This window comes from Westerdykella ornata, assembly GCF_010094085.1.
Source record: "Westerdykella ornata strain CBS 379.55 unplaced genomic scaffold EI97scaffold_10, whole genome shotgun sequence".
Taxonomy (NCBI): Eukaryota; Fungi; Ascomycota; class Dothideomycetes; order Pleosporales; family Sporormiaceae; genus Westerdykella; species Westerdykella ornata.
This window is the reverse complement of record NW_022986860.1, coordinates 123,437-138,311: the sequence shown is the minus strand read 5'-3', so window position 1 is coordinate 138,311 and position 14,875 is coordinate 123,437. Positions and strand designations below refer to the sequence as shown.

At 53.7% G+C, this 14,875-nt stretch overlaps 7 protein-coding genes across 7 annotated transcripts; 3 read left to right on the top strand and 4 right to left on the bottom strand.

The window, feature by feature from the left end:
• Positions 1 to 359: 359 nt before the first annotated feature.
• Positions 360 to 1,136, top strand: EI97DRAFT_376862 (uncharacterized protein; the record flags this gene model as incomplete). Its single annotated transcript, XM_033795582.1, has 1 exon — positions 360 to 1,136. The coding sequence occupies one exon, from the start codon at positions 360 to 362 to the stop codon at positions 1,134 to 1,136; it is 777 nt and encodes a 258-aa protein (XP_033653912.1).
• Positions 1,137 to 1,203: 67 nt separating this feature from the next.
• Positions 1,204 to 2,627, bottom strand: EI97DRAFT_433213 (uncharacterized protein). The gene is made up of 2 exons (XM_033798349.1): positions 2,425 to 2,627; positions 1,204 to 2,197 (listed from the first exon to the last, which is right to left on the bottom strand). Exons 1-2 carry the CDS (start codon positions 2,510 to 2,512, stop codon positions 1,560 to 1,562), a joined length of 726 nt encoding a protein of 241 aa, XP_033653911.1. The 5' UTR covers positions 2,513 to 2,627; the 3' UTR covers positions 1,204 to 1,559.
• A 356-nt stretch (positions 2,628 to 2,983) lies between these two features.
• On the top strand, positions 2,984 to 4,825 carry EI97DRAFT_450221 (RNA-binding domain-containing protein; the record flags this gene model as incomplete). The annotated part of the gene is made up of 6 exons (XM_033800274.1): positions 2,984 to 3,014; positions 3,071 to 3,115; positions 3,167 to 3,175; positions 3,239 to 3,313; positions 3,365 to 3,661; positions 3,711 to 4,825. The coding sequence occupies 6 exons, from the start codon at positions 2,984 to 2,986 to the stop codon at positions 4,823 to 4,825; spliced, it is 1,572 nt and encodes a 523-aa protein (XP_033653910.1).
• A 1,195-nt stretch (positions 4,826 to 6,020) lies between these two features.
• EI97DRAFT_450220 (uncharacterized protein) lies at positions 6,021 to 7,418 on the top strand (the record flags this gene model as incomplete). Its single annotated transcript, XM_033800273.1, has 1 exon — positions 6,021 to 7,418. The coding sequence occupies one exon, from the start codon at positions 6,021 to 6,023 to the stop codon at positions 7,416 to 7,418; it is 1,398 nt and encodes a 465-aa protein (XP_033653909.1).
• Positions 7,419 to 7,828: 410 nt separating this feature from the next.
• On the bottom strand, positions 7,829 to 10,129 carry EI97DRAFT_37364 (uncharacterized protein). The gene is made up of 6 exons (XM_033795408.1): positions 9,718 to 10,129; positions 9,068 to 9,601; positions 8,826 to 8,987; positions 8,704 to 8,774; positions 8,556 to 8,650; positions 7,829 to 8,490 (listed from the first exon to the last, which is right to left on the bottom strand). Exons 1-6 carry the CDS (start codon positions 9,905 to 9,907, stop codon positions 8,019 to 8,021), a joined length of 1,524 nt encoding a protein of 507 aa, XP_033653908.1. The 5' UTR covers positions 9,908 to 10,129; the 3' UTR covers positions 7,829 to 8,018.
• Positions 10,130 to 10,280: 151 nt separating this feature from the next.
• On the bottom strand, positions 10,281 to 13,002 carry EI97DRAFT_433209 (uncharacterized protein). The gene is made up of 3 exons (XM_033798348.1): positions 11,533 to 13,002; positions 10,732 to 11,483; positions 10,281 to 10,680 (listed from the first exon to the last, which is right to left on the bottom strand). Exons 1-3 carry the CDS (start codon positions 12,980 to 12,982, stop codon positions 10,513 to 10,515), a joined length of 2,370 nt encoding a protein of 789 aa, XP_033653907.1. The 5' UTR covers positions 12,983 to 13,002; the 3' UTR covers positions 10,281 to 10,512.
• Positions 13,003 to 13,557: 555 nt separating this feature from the next.
• EI97DRAFT_37200 (uncharacterized protein) lies at positions 13,558 to 14,160 on the bottom strand. The gene is made up of 2 exons (XM_033795325.1): positions 13,761 to 14,160; positions 13,558 to 13,703 (listed from the first exon to the last, which is right to left on the bottom strand). The coding sequence occupies exons 1-2, from the start codon at positions 14,045 to 14,047 to the stop codon at positions 13,643 to 13,645; spliced, it is 348 nt and encodes a 115-aa protein (XP_033653906.1). The 5' UTR covers positions 14,048 to 14,160; the 3' UTR covers positions 13,558 to 13,642.
• Between the last annotated feature and the right edge of the window lie 715 nt (positions 14,161 to 14,875).

The window sequence follows — 14,875 nt, the reverse complement described above, 5'->3', positions numbered from 1 at the left end:
GTGACGATTACAGTGACGAAGAAGACAGCGGCATAGTCTTCACCGTCGATCTCGTTTCTTTTGAAGAAAGGCACCGCGGCAAAATCCCCATCTACACCAAAAACCTGCTCCAAAGAATCGCGAATACCCGGGCCGCTGTAGAAGGTAAGCGGAACGACTTCAAGCCGAAGGATGTCCGCTCCCTGACGTTTGAAGATATCAACGGCGAGACACGCGTGGTATGGGAGAATCCGGAAAAGCGAGCGGGAGATTACGATCCGGCAGAATATAATGTAGACCTCCATTACCTTACGTATGTCGAACTCTCCCCAGAGTATAAGCCAGCGTTCGACACTAAACCGGTTAAGGACCTCAAGGCTATGAACCGCCGTCACATGCAGGGGAAAGGCTCTACGCACATCCCACTGCCCGTCTATCTCGAGTCGTGGGAGAAGTCCCTAGCTTCGAAGAGTTCACAATTGTTCGAGGAATGGGACGAGGAGATCACTCAGCTCAGGAAACTATGGGATGCTTCGATCGCCAAAAAGCTCCTACGGGAACAATTCCAAGCCGGCGCGAAAGACAACGTGCAAATCAAGAAAATCGTCTGCTTCGGGCTGGGTTGTCTTCAAAAAGGTAAGTGGTCTGGCCAATGCATCCTCCAGTATTTCGCCGCCTTCACCATCGCCGAGACCTTGAACGAGATTTACCAGGCAGAAGATGAAAGTACGCCAGACATTCAAATCTTCTTCCAAGAAGTCAAATACCCCGAACTCGACCGCGACATCTGGAGGAAGCACGCTTATAAGCCCAGCAAACCTGTTGATGATCCTCACGGGTTTCTTCTGATCGACGAAAATACGTTCGTCATCGCGCCTCATATCCCTAACTGCGTTCCCGTGCTGCAGATCTGTGCGGATGTCGTGGAGGGCGGGCCGGCGGGCTTCATCTGCGACCGGATGGACGAGCTTGACTTGAGTAAGAGGGAGTATTGTGTGTGGGATCGAATCTCGCCCAGGGTGGTGAGGATGCTTTCCAAGTGCCGGAAAATGAAGTTTGATGGGCATAAGGTGGAGGACGAGATCAGGGAGAGGCTGGAGATGAAGCTGTATTGGCTGTGGAAGATGCAAGGGTGGTGGAAGCCGAAGGGAGAGTAATTCTAGCCTTGGGAAGGTTTTCTCTTGCTTTGCCGGTATTTCTCTTGCTTTGCCAGTATTTCTCTTGCTTTGCCGGTATTTCTCTTGCTTTGCCGGTATTCCTTGTTCAATATTGAAGGAAGAAAAATTGCCAACTTGCGAAGGGAAACGTGGGCGCTCGTTCTTGTGGAAGCCCACCAGTGTACGGTCGTCTAGAAAATTGCCAACAAATCACTTTCCTTCACTCGATCTCCTCCTGTTTGGCATGTTCTACAACCCTCGTGTACAATTAACTACCTTACATGTCTTTCAGAAACCGTGTCTCCTGGGTACATATGTGCAACATCTCGGTGATCCACTTCATCATACTCTTCGCAGTTCCCCTGTCTACTGTACATGTCAAGCTCAAATACAATATCTTACATAAGCCCGACTCATCATGGATCATTGCTTGCTTTGCGTCTGCCCCTTCTCCGACAACTGCTTCTTCTCCGCCTCCTCCTGCAGTCTCCTAAACTCCTTGATCTTATCATCAATCATCGCAATCTCCACCTCCACACCCAAAATCTTCTCGTTGAGCATCTCCTCGTACTGCTCATCCGTCAAGATACTCATGGGACTCCACTTCTTCTGCGTTAGCCTCTGCAACCAGTTCAGCTCCTCTTTTCCCTCCTTTTGCAATTCTTGCACTCTATGCGTTTTGTCTGTGCGGCGCTGCTCGAACCAGTCATACCCCTTTTGGCCCCCATATCCAAACAGCGTAAACATGATCGTTCCCGGAATGACGTTTCGTGGACCTCTAAGCACCAAGCCCAAGAAGGCGCCCGTTACACTGCCGGATATCGTACTCGCTTTCAATTTGTCTTCTCTCGAATGTGGAGCCTCAGGCCGCGGGGAAAATGGCGCTCCACGCGTCATGTTCCACCAGTTCCTTACGCCGACATTGTCGAGAATGGAGGTCCGGACGGACCAGAACGTAGTGCCGATGGCGAACCATTGTAAGCCAGAGACTACGGAGAAGAATATAGGGGTGGTGGTTCGGAGAGTGCCGAAAATGCCGCCTATTGCGAAACCGGGCACGGCTACGAAGAGTCAGTACAGTTCGATATGGCTACTACGAATGTCGACCTTGTAAGATCGCGATCTATACGTTTCGCATGACGTTTATACTGAGCAGAATCGTCACGTGACGAGCGTGAATTTGATCCATCGATGCCACACGGCGCAACCATCATATCGAAGAGGGGAAAAGTAGAGCCGACGTTTCAAGAAGAGCGGGGAGAATAGATGGGTTTACGGAAAGGCATACCTGCAGCTGCTCCGACCTTTGCACCCTGGCTAATGATCCCCAGCGGGCTCGTGATGTGTTCGTTACTAGGCCGCTGGGCCCTCTTCATCTTGTAGAAACACCCAGTTTGTATAATGCCAGTGTATTATATTCACTAGTAAACCTTTTGCGTATGGGAAGAGCCTGTTTTGATGTCACTACACTTCTGGGAGGAGTTGAAGGGCCGATCGGATGCCCCGGAGAACACGCACCCAGAACATGACTAAGCGAGTAAATCGCACTTCAACGCCCTCGCATCACTTTTTCCTCAACGCTCGTGGTCGCCGTTCTGCAGCCGCCCACCTACGACCGATACATACTCACTCGCACACAATCGATTCACTGAGGGCCCGCAACGCTCTCAGTACCCTCACAGCCAGCGCGCAGTTCCCGGACCGCGCGTTGACTGCGACTCGCAATCATGGGTACGCAACCTTCCCTTGTGCGTCCGCCGCACAAGGCAGCCGCTGCTTGCCCCAGCGTCTTCTGAGGATCCCACGGCTAACTTTATGCGCTCGCAGCTCCCAAAAAGCAGCAGAAGATGTCCCTGGGGGATTTCTTGGTCGATCAATGTATGCCGCCACCACCTCCTTCGCATGCGGGGCTGTGGAAACTGACCAGATGGCAGCTCTCGGCTCCTGGGCTGATGAGATGGAAGACATGCCCGTAGGCAGTGAGTTTCCCATTCCCCACTTTGTCCGGACTGTCAACTAACCATGCATAGGCGGACCAGGTGTGTATACCTCTCTCCTATCCCGATGTGGGGTAAGGGCACGCAATACTGACCGTTCGTTAGCCGCCAGCTCCGCTTATGGCTCGGACAGGCGTGGTTTCGGCTCTGGAGGAGGTTTCAACTCTGACCGTGGATACGGTAAGTCGACCGGCACATTTGGCAATTTTGGTTGCTGACACGTACGCCCAGAGCGCAACGATCGCGGCTTCGCTATCCAGCCCCGTGAGGAGCTCCCTCTTCCCACAAGGCCTCCCTATACAGCCCATCTCGGAAACTTGTCTTTCGATGCCACTGAAGGCGATGTGACGGACTTCTTCACTGGCTGCGAAGTCACCAGTGTCCGCATTGTGGAGGACAAGCTCGAGAGGAAGCCGAAAGGCTTCGGCTACGTCGAGTTCGCCTCCCTCGACGGCCTGAAGAAGGCTCTGGCTCTCTCGGGCACGCAGTTCCAGGGTAGAAATATCCGGATCAGCGTCGCTGAGCCGCGTACGTATACTTCTCGCCGCCTGAAACCATCCTACTGACAACCAACTAGCGAAAGATCGTCCGGAACAAAAGGACATGTCGGACTGGACTCGAAAGGGTCCTCTCCCTGACCTTCCAGGACGCCGTACTTCCGAGAACCGTAGCGGTGGCTATCGCGGTGGTTTTGAGGACCGATCTGATATGGGCAGCGAGGCTGGAGGACGAAGACGCGGAGGCTTCGAAAATGATGGAAAGGTTCGCGACTTTGGTAACTGGGAGCGGAAAGGGCCTCTTTCGCCGGTTGCTGGCGCTGGACCCTTTCGTGAAGGCCGCCAGCGAACCCATGAAGGGCCGTTCGTTGAGCGCAGGAGATCGCCCGCTTGGGGAGAGGGCCGGTCTCAGGATGGTTCTCGCCCTCCGCGCCGTGAATTTCAGGAGCGTCCTGAACGTCAGCCCACAGCCGCCGAACTTGATAATCAGTGGCGGGCGAGGATGCGGCCTGAAGTACCTGCTAAATCCCCCTCTGGCACTCCAGAGACCAGCGTTCCGTCGTCCCCTGTCCCACAGCCCGCAGCCCCGGCTACCCGTCCCAAGCTGAATCTTGCAAAGCGGACCGTCTCGGAATCCGATCCTGCTCCTGTCTCCTCCTCTTCCGACTCCAAGTCGAATCCCTTTGGCGCTGCCCGCCCTATCGACACTGCTGCACGCGAGCGTGAGGTTGAGGAGAAGAGACAAGCGCTTCTTCGGGCAAAGAGAGAAGCGGAAGAGAAAGCTCGCGAGGAAAAGAAGGCCAAAGAGCTTGCTGAGAAAGCTGCGGCAAAGGAGAAGTCGGCTGTACCGGCGACCCCAACTACCGAGAAATCAAAGGAGTCGAACACCGAAGAGAAGCCCGCCTCCCGTAACTACGAAATCCTTCGCCGCGCAGGAGATGAAGGAGCTGAGCCCACTGAAGGAGATGCGCCAGTTGACGCCTCTGCCAACGGCAATATCGTCCAGGACAAGGCGGTTAAGCCCAATGAAGTCGTTCGGGAACCTAGCAAGACCGAGGGTTCCTGGAGGCGGAAGTCCAATGATACCCCTGCTCCTGCTGGATCGACAACTGAAAATCTAGAGGAAGAGGGATGGAGTACGGTCCCGGCCAAGAGCAACAAGTACAAGGGACGCGGCCGTGCGATTGCTTCGTAAAATATGAGCCTCTGTCCGCGTAAGAAGGCTCTTGGCTGTTTTCCATCTCTTCCTGACATATCATGGATGCTCAATTCGCTGCGCAAAAGCCCGGCGCAGTGTGGCATATTGGGTTTCCTTTGCGGACGTTTATGTTTCCGATGGCATGGCATGTCCCCCTCTCCTTAGCGGCGGTATCCACCGCTGCACACGACACCTTTACTACGGCGCCAAGTAATGTTGTTCTGAGCGCAAGGCGTGGGCTAGACTTTGACTTGGTTAAGAGATCTCCTTCCGGGCGCTCAGGATGCTGGTATTCTGTCCCCACCTCATGACCCATTCCTTTATCCCATTGTTTCCTCTTCCTCCGCCCTGGTCCCTCCCTGAACATGTACCTTCTCATCAAAAGTTATTGTTTCCCTTCCCCACTTCTTGGGCCAGGCTGGCTTCTCCTCAATGCTCTCTCCTCTCTACGCTTTGGCTGTGGCGGATGAGCGGTGTTTCTTGGGACCCAGGGCCACGCATATGAAGTTGAATGGGCATGGAAGAGGAAAGACTGAGATGATGGTGACGGTGGTGAGGTAGATGGGACCGCACATATTCTGCCTCGCGCAAAAATGTATCTAGAATGCAAAGTGGATGTCTTTATGCTTCTTGACGTGTGCTTGCTTGATTGGAAGGTTTGGAGGCTTACCAGGTCATGGATCAAATGGACTATGGGATGGGATGTGTAAATGAATGTTGAGGATGCGAATTATCTGGCTCTGATATTGAGGGATTGGAGGTATTGTGGCTTAAAATCTGTAGCATGTCATCTTCATATTGTGCCTTTTGCTCATGGTCGCCTTGGATGCAAGTGTTCACAGGATGGGAATCATGGCCCAAAGAAGCTAGTGTCTGGACCCTGGTAGTGATGGGTGATGGTCCTGCATCATACGTCAATTCCGTACTACTCAATACAAAGGGTTGATTCCGCAGTCTGAGCACCGTATATCTTAACCTTCCAGTTGCTTTGCGCTCTGGCATATTGATTCCCTTTTCCATTCCCCTGATTTGTATTCTGTGCTTTTCTCAATACAACCAACTTATGCCAGCTATAGCTACGCAATCGCGTTCTTCACAGCCTAGAGCGACGTCATCACCACAACAACAGACGCAGACGTCGAGAACATCAGCGAAAGCCCAAGAGAAGGGAATTATCATACCAGCTGCTGCAATGCCAGGTTCTGCGGGTAAAATCATGCCTGATAAGCAGCAGCAGAAGCCCAGCAAAGCAAATACGGCAGAGGGAAAGACGACGATATCAACTGCACCTAGACCGCGAACTGCAGATGCACAGGAGAGCAATGCAGATACTACTACGATGAACGGCGCTTCCGCGAATCCCAACCGCACACGTCGACGACCAAGGAAACTGAACAAGGAGCCACCCTCATCGTTGAAGCTCGATCAAACTCGTCCTCCATCTCAATCTCAATCTCAACCTCAACCTCCAGCCGCATCCACACCCACTGCACTCCCACCCAGCACCAAAGCTAGCAACCCACACACGCCTACCACATCCGCGACCGGCGAACTCGAAGCGCTCGAATCCCGCGTCCGCGGTCTCGAAGCCAAAGTCGAGGAGCTCTATAAAGCAGGTCGTGCAGCGCGAGGAGTGCGCTCGCCACGTCGACGCGGCAAGGGAAGTCGGCGGAATTACTCGAAAGTTCAGGTGGGAGATGTAGATACAGGTACGTCAGCTGCGGCGGAGCAAAGCGGTAAGGTGGTAGGAGGCTTCGAAAAGGATGCTGAGCATGGTCGTGATGATGGTACTGTCCATGCTGATATGGAGAGAGAAGCAGAGGAGGAAGAGGAGGAGGCGAAAAATGAGGAGTTGGTCCGCCTCGAAGGGGAACTCGCCGTCGCAAGGCGGGATCTGGAGTCCTATCAACGGCCACGACAGTCACGGCGACGGCGCAGCACACGCCTTGACGAACCTCCAGAGGGGCAAGGAGAAGAAGAAGACTTGGTTGAAGAGATTCCACGCGTCTCCTCGCCGGGCATTCAACGACGCAGTCAGGGAGGCAGACAAGTCACCCTCATAGGCAGCTATCGCATCCCCCTCCCCGCGACCGTGAGCATGGACGACGTGCGGAGCATCCAAAGTGGTGTATCCGCCGCGCAAAACGTAGCGAGGAGCTTCCTGGAGCAGAGGAGGGCGGCGGCGAGGACGACTGGGCAGACGAGATCGAGACCGCAGCAGCATCGGCAGCAGCAGCAGTGTTCCTCGGCCGTCCCGCAGCACACCACCGAAGCCGATGGGAAACAGTCCTGGGCAGAATGGTTTGGCGGGTACACCATGGCCATCTCGCGCGCGGTGCGGAATATCGAGGCAGAGGCGGCGATTGAGAGCAGTCAGTCTCGCATCCAGAGTGATGGTGATGCAGAAGGACTGTCGCGTAAGGGGGCGAAGGTGTCGCCTAAGAAGAGGACTCCAGCTGCGGATTCGATGGCAAAGTTGTCGACGACAAAGTCGGGGGCGAGGAGTCGGCAGCAGCGACAAAGCCCGTCATCGAAGGACCCGGATATTGGTGGGTTGAATAGGGAGGCGGTTCAGGGGCTGGTGAGCTAGGAGTGTCTGATGGTCATCTAAATGCTCGCTACGGAGTGTGAAAGGTGCCGGGCGGCGAACGACCTTCTTGGTAGTTCCGAGTTTGACATCCTGAGATGCAAGGGACGGAGCACTTTATGTAAAAGTTAAGAATCGGCTCTGGAGACATGTATAACATAAGTGATATTCCGATAAACCATTGACGGGTCAAGAAACTCACTGCTGGAACCCTCATCATCATCGTATTCACAAGACGGCCAAGTCGCGCACTTCTATCCCCTTCCCTTCACCGTTTCCTAAACCATATTCCCTTGCAGTATAGTAATAGCACGAGTTGCAAAGCCCCAGAACCCATGCTAATCCATCCCGATACAGAATAAACACCTTCGCAATGCACAGCGCGAACGCGAGTGAGAAAATGAACCGCACAAGATGCCGCGCCAATGCCACACAACCCCGAGATACCGAAATCAGAAGCTGGCCCAAGGGGTAGAAGGAAAAACAAAGGAGTACTCCACATATATCATTCTGATTCGTAGAAGAAGAAGACACCGGTCTAGCCGCGTGGCATAACGTTTGCCAAAAGATGGATCCATTATGATTCGCCTCCGAGGGGACTATTCATTCATTAAGAACTCCTGCAAGGCCCTTGAGCACGTCGCCTATGCCAATGCCTTCACTTCCCGCCATCTCCTTGCCTTGCTTGTCCCTCTCTTCGAGCCGTTGTGCTGCGGTTCCGAGTACGCGGTCTGCGACACGTTCTGCTGTGATTCTGTACTGCTCAACCTTATGCAAACCGTCTGCAAGGAGGTCGATGTTCGGTTCCAGGGATAGGGAAAGCTGGGAGAGATGGGTTCCTAAGGCTTCAGGAGTCGTGAATGTGAAGGGACCAGACGGTGGTTGTGCGGGTTCAGACGGCTTGGGTAGGGATTGCGATTGTAATGCGGAGAGTATAGCGGCTTGTGAGGGGTCTAGAAGAGAGACATCGATGTCTGAGAGGGTTGGGAATGGCGTGGGTATCGAAGGAGCGGGTGGGGGCGGTTGCGATGATGATGAAGCAATTGCTTCCCATGCCGCTAATTCCTCCTCAAGCCTGTAGATATCGGTCAGTGAGGGTGGCACAAAGGTTGATGGTGCAAAGCTTGATGGTATCCATACCGCTGCACTTCGTCTTCCAGCTCCTTCAATGTAGCCTGGTTCCTTTCATTAACTGGGTTCGACTTCTTTACCACAGTTGTTGGCACGGTTTCCTCCTGCAGAGCGATGTAAGAATGTTCCAATGAGATAACTGGAGTGCGTGACGTACCCTGTCGAACCAATTGGAAAGTTCTGGCTTGCTTCCGAACTCGTTTATTAGTTCTTCTTGCATTGCTCGTGCTGAGTATCACGTCAGTGCTGGTCACAAGCTTCTCTGGAAGCAAGACTTACCTGCCATGATGGCATTTCCATCCTTCACATCGCCTGATGGCTTCTCCAACAGTGCTCTTGAGCTACACCAACTCAACAACTGGGCCATTCGGCGCTGCTCCATGAGACCATCCTCAATATACTTGTAGAAATCGCCGATTTCGACATCGGAATGAGGTAGTGCTACAAATGTCAGTCGCAATTTCATCGCAAGCACTTTGAATCACTGTATACAACCGCATACTTGCTGGGCTTCAACTCACCTATCGACAGGCCACTATCAATCAAGGAACTTGCTCTTCTCCCTCGCAACCCTGTACTGCTCCTACGATGTCCCTCCTGGCTGGCTTTCCGCATTTCTTTATTCCGCGCAATAACTGGCGTATCCGCAAAAGGGAGCATCACCTTTGTCCCACCACCATTGCGCTTCTTGGCAACATGCAAATCCCCGTGCTTGGGAGTTTGAACCACCGGCGCCGAACTTGTCTCCCTTTGCGCAACACCAGGCGTGACCTCCTTCCTTCTCCTTTCTGGTGGTGCGCTCTTCTTCGCAACTTTTGCCACTGGCTTTGTCGGCTCTAAATTCTCACTATCCCCCGATAACCGCGCGGATCGCCGTCTCTTCTGCGGTCCTGATTCCGGAGGCTCTGGTGCGTCGAGCGATTTCTTCCGACGCGCTGGCGCAGGAGCGGGTTTCGCAGGCTCTTCGGGTATGGGTTCGGTTGCGTGCTGCGACCTTGTTGTCCTCCGAGACGTACGGCGGGTGAACTGGAAACCGTCGGCATTTTCATTATACGCTGGGAACATGGTTAGCGCTTCAATGCTTCTCGTCCTCCTCCATAGGTGCTTGAGCGTCATGACTCGGCTCTATGAAATAATGGTGCGCTCGGATCGCAGGACCCAAATAACATACCGGCCTTTGCGCTGGGCTTCGCTGCTCCATTTGTTTTCCTCCCTGCCCCATTCACCTCTGTTCTCGGTCTCTTCGCAGCGGGCGCATCGTCATCTCCAAAAGCGTTCTGTTGACTTCTCCGTCGCGTAGTAGGACGATTCATTGCCGTAGGTAGCGATTGCAGAGGATTCCTCGCAATAATTGCGGTCATGGGTCCGGCTGCTATACTGGTGATCTCGTGGACGGGGGGTCAAGCGCGTGCATGGAAGGCGCGACGACGATGCTTGGGGAGTTTGTACTACGCGGCGGAGAATATGCGTGATATGTCGAAGGTGAGCGAAATGTAGTGATTGGCGATAATGTGAATAGCTGGCACAGTCGGAGTGGGAGACTTCGCGGGGGAGTGGACGGAAGGCGGAGGGAGTTGGTCCTGCTGTAGGGTGCGGGTTCCTGGGCAGCTCGAACCAAAACAAACTCTCTGACTAAGCAACCCATTCCCGTTTTCGGTTTAGCACGTAACCTCAACCCGCAGTTTGCACGGCTGAACTGAGCAGCCAAGAAAGAGAAGTTGTTTCAACGCAAGAGGCAACGCTACTACAGTCCAAAACTAACCATGTGTATTCTCAGGTACAATCACGCTAATCACAAACAACGCCAAGGAGAGCAGCTCCCAAGCCGCTATCCAGTATGCTTCGCTCCATGCACATATTGTCCGTGTCTATCATGCCATCCTTGAGGCTAGAACCCCGACATATCCGACCAAAGAGGCACTACACGTGAATTGTGCCTCTTTTAGTGTACCCATCAATCAAATCTTCACATTCCCGCCCCTGCCATAGGGCCTTGGACGCCTGCTGGGGCCAAGCTACCCTCAATACGGCGTTTAGCATCTTGCTTCTCCTCCAGGGTCGGGTTGTCCTTGCGCATATCCGAAACATGTGGTGACCTTTCTGGGCTGTGGCCAATGGACATACCAACCCGAATCTAACAGTGTTAGCATTAATCCGTCAGGTCCTCTGTGCATAGGCAACCTACCAGAGTCTCCAAAGCCGCCTTGGAATTGGCGACCAAATCGTCATCAAACTTCATCTGTCCAGGCTCAAACAGGAGCAGTAAAGTGCTGCCGCCAAACTTGAAATAGCCCAGCTCCTCCGCTCTCTTCACCTGCTCCCCAGCCTGGCGCGTGATCATGGTGCTACCGACCATCATTGCGCCAACACAAATGACCATTACTCGGCCATGGGCAACCGAATCAATTGGAACAAGTACGCGCACGTTTTCGCCGTACACATCCAGCGCCGACCGGATTGCCATCGGGTTGACCGTGTAATATTCACCTTCAATGGTTTTGGGTTCGCCCATAACACCATCCACTGGAATGTGGAATCGGTGGTAATCTTGAGGCGCAAGACGGAAGATACCCAGAGACCCTCCGACATACCGCTTCGCATCCTCCGGATACGCATCACCAAGAAGACGCTGCAGGGTAAACTCGCGCCCCTTGACCCAGATTGCCTGCGCTGTTTCAATGTGGTTGAAGACAACCGCGCGGCAATCAGCAGGAGAAACAACAACCCTTGGGTCATTTGGAGCGGAGCATGGGCGGGCTCCCGGTTTCAATGCGCGGTAGAAGAACTCGTTGAATGTCTTGAACTCAGACGTGGGAAGGAGCACTTCAGACATGTCGAGCTGATGGAAAGCGATGAAGCCGGGAATTTCGGCAGCGGAAGCGGGATCGTCGTACTTTCTCCCCTGCTTGAAGCTGAGAGAGCGAAGTAGCTTACGGACTGATGCGGTTAGCAGAGTGCCTGGCCGCACTGTCAAGGGTATACTCACTTCTCTTCTTCTCCATGTTGTTCGCCTTTAGCCCTTTGTACAGAAGACGAATGCCAAGACGGACGTACACACTCATCCTCTCCTCATTGATCTGGCCGGTAATCCGATCTTGCACCAGAATGTTGGCCGAATTTGCACCTAGCTTGTACCCACCGTACGAGATTTGTTTAATCACTTTCGTGTACCATTTCCTCTGAGCCTGGCTAGACGTAACAAAGCCCGCCATGACGATGTTATTCACCTGACGCCAATCTTGGCTGGCACAGGTTGCGACGTGGGTGATGATATCCGAATCGGACTTTTTATTCAGTCGCGGTTGATGGCAGATGGGGCATTCCCGGATCTCAACAACGTGCTCTTCTTCCTTTTCGTCTCCCAGCTCGTCTGGTTTGTACAATGCGTCGCCCTCCTCGCCTTCCTGTCCTAGAGTCTCGACGGGAATCGTGGGAATTGCCGTGCTGGTGGGATCTTGGTTGAGCGCCTCAGATGTCATTGAGGGGGTCATGCTACCTGGGGTGGAGCTTGTGAGATCACCACTTGATTGCATCGTCCGACTCCAGGCGGACTTTTGGGACGAGCGCTCAGTACTCTGCAGTTGGTCTTCCAAGCAAATCACCGCTTGGTCAAAAGTCAAGATTTCTTCGTTGTTGTTCTCGGCCAAGAATCTCTTGAAGAAGCCATCAATAGTCGACTCGTGCAAGGTGGAGCCTAGTGTATCCAACATGGTTGTGAGCTCAACTTTGTCCACGAGGCCACTGTCATCCGCATCATATTGTTTCAGCATGGCTCTCCAAAACTGCTGTCTCAAAGCCTTATACGGAAGGTATTTTGCCCTGATGTAAAGAGTGGGACAGTGCTTCGCTTCCCACCGTTCTTTGTTCTTCATTTCGAGAGGAAGTGTGTAAGTCTTCAAATCCTGATCATCCACAACCGAGGGATCCAAATTGATAGCTGGGACAGGTGTAGCACATCCGCTGTTCTCTGAAGGAGGGATTTCAGGAATGCTCGTGGGGGGAGGCAGTGAATTACCACTCGCCTCCTTGCTTATAGTGGAGAGGGAGCTTGCAGAGCCCTCCTTCTTCAATCCAGGCCTCAGGCGACTCAGGCTGTGAGTTGACGATGAGCGTGACATGGGAAGGCGGAAGCGAGATCTTTTGGCCTCGGGGACGGGTGACGTATCCTGCGGGTCAGGAAGCTTATACAAGCCAGTCGCAGGATCCGCTTCGGGCGCTACCGAAACTGCTTTCTCGAGCGGGAAGTTGACCATGCCAATATAGTCGTTGCCAGAAAACTTGTCCCGATCCATGACTGTAAAGTTCATCGAGTAGTTCTTCTCATGCTGCAGAACCTGGAAAACGAGCTTCTCCTCGAACACTGGGTTGAGATTATGATTGATGACTCTGGTCCTGTACGTCTTCCTGCCTAGTGACGTGACAACAAAGGGGTCCATGTCAAAGGATGTGCGTGTCACTTTGCATGGTGAGACGGGTTCTGCAATGCCGAGGTGGGGACTTACTGTTACGCTCAGGGGGAAGGTCGGTGATCTTTACAATCTCCAAGAAGAGAACGCCCGCCACTTCGGTCTTGTCCGAGAACTCGTACGCTCGCCGCTTAGCTTTTCTTTTTAACTTGGCTAGTCTTAGCTTCTTCCGTCGCTTTTCGTTGTTCTCAGCCTTGAGAGCGTCGTCCTGTGCCTCGTCCGAGCTCTCTTCCTCTTCCTCCTCCTGGTCATCATTTTCCCCACTCTCCAGCTGAAGCAGTGTATCCTCGTCCTCCTCGTCTGGGCTGGGCGTCGACGCCGTCAGGCTCAGGAACTTTTGCATGATCTGCTCCGGGGTTGCAGAGGGATTCGAAGGGTCGGCGAGGGAGAACTGAACAAGGATCTCGCCAGTAACAACGGCCTTCTTTCTTCCGGTTCGTCTGCTCTCCAAGGGGTACCATCGCTGTTCCTGTACTGGACTGCCGTTCTGGAAGACATCCTCGAGTATGACGTCAAACTCGCCCATGTAGTCCTTGCCAAAGCGGTCCTTGTCCCAGCAACATGCCTCCAGAAGGAGGGGGGTCTGCTGGCCTAGTATGGGGAAGTCCAGCACCTGGTTCCATTCTGGGTTCAATGTTTTGTTGATGGTGGGAGTCGCTTGTTTGGCGTCGCCGAGTGTGAGCACGAGGTACTAGATAACCCACGATTAGCCATGGTGACAGATGATGAAGCTCGGGATGAGGCTTACGGGATCGGAGGTGCCTGAGCGGTCCTTTGCAGCCAGGTTCCTACCCTACAAGACGCACCGTTAGCTTGGATGCGGAACGGGGGGAGCTGCACTGCATCGCTCAGCCGACCTACCTTGAGAACATTGGCCTTCAGAACGAGTGCAGGCTTCAATTCGGCCATGCTGCGCTTTGGGCTTGGATTGGCAGTCTCGTTGATGCTCGTGGACGAGGAGGAGGGGCCGTTGGTGGAGGAGCTCTTGAAGCGGGCATTGAGGGACAGCTTGGATTTCAAGGACGGGCGCTGCATGGTGATGAGCACAGCCGGAGGGGCAGCGGCAGCGGGGGGGCCCGCGTGGTAGGCTGTCCTTGTTTTGCTGGGCAACGACGTAGCCAAGAATGCCGCTTGGATTGGCTCCTTGACGCAATGCTACGGCGAATATCTGATGATTATTTTGTGTTTGGTCAAGGTAAGGGGAGGGGTTGATGCCTCAGGCAGCCCCCAGTGGCGAGAGGGGGCCCGGTACTGTGTAGGTATTGGCCTCAGAAAGGTAACAGAATGGGTGCCGCATCCAACCCCCGCGTGCCTACGGGTGTTGCCGCTCGCGTGCTCTTGGACAGACAAAGGCGGTAGAGTAGTGGTAGTCATTCGACGCAGTGTGGACGCTGTGGGAGTAGGTCTTTAGCGGTGCTCTGGGTCCCCAAGGGTGGTAATGCTTTTCTGATGGTGAAGCACCAAGAGGAGGGAGCAGAAAACCATCTTCACGAGACAACAGCCGCATCCAATTATAGATAGTTAGGAGCTGAGGGCCCCCTTGGGACAGATGGGTCGGGGTGATGAGCTGCTGAGCCCACTGCGGCACAAGTCTCATTTCTTCTCTGATTCAGCCTCATCAAATTGGCACAATCTCTCACGGGCCAGGCCATTGCCCGGTCTCCTCCTGCTGCGCCGTCGTCATCGTCATCGGACGAAAGTCACATATGTGTCTATAAGCAGGCCGTCGTCATTGTCTCTGCCAATATGAATCCCACTTCCGCCTCCTTCGGGGTGTGGTTCAACAGTAAACACGCAATCTAGGATGAGCAGAAAATGCCGCATCCCTATGGCGTCGCAATTGATTATCCCTCTCGAGCACTG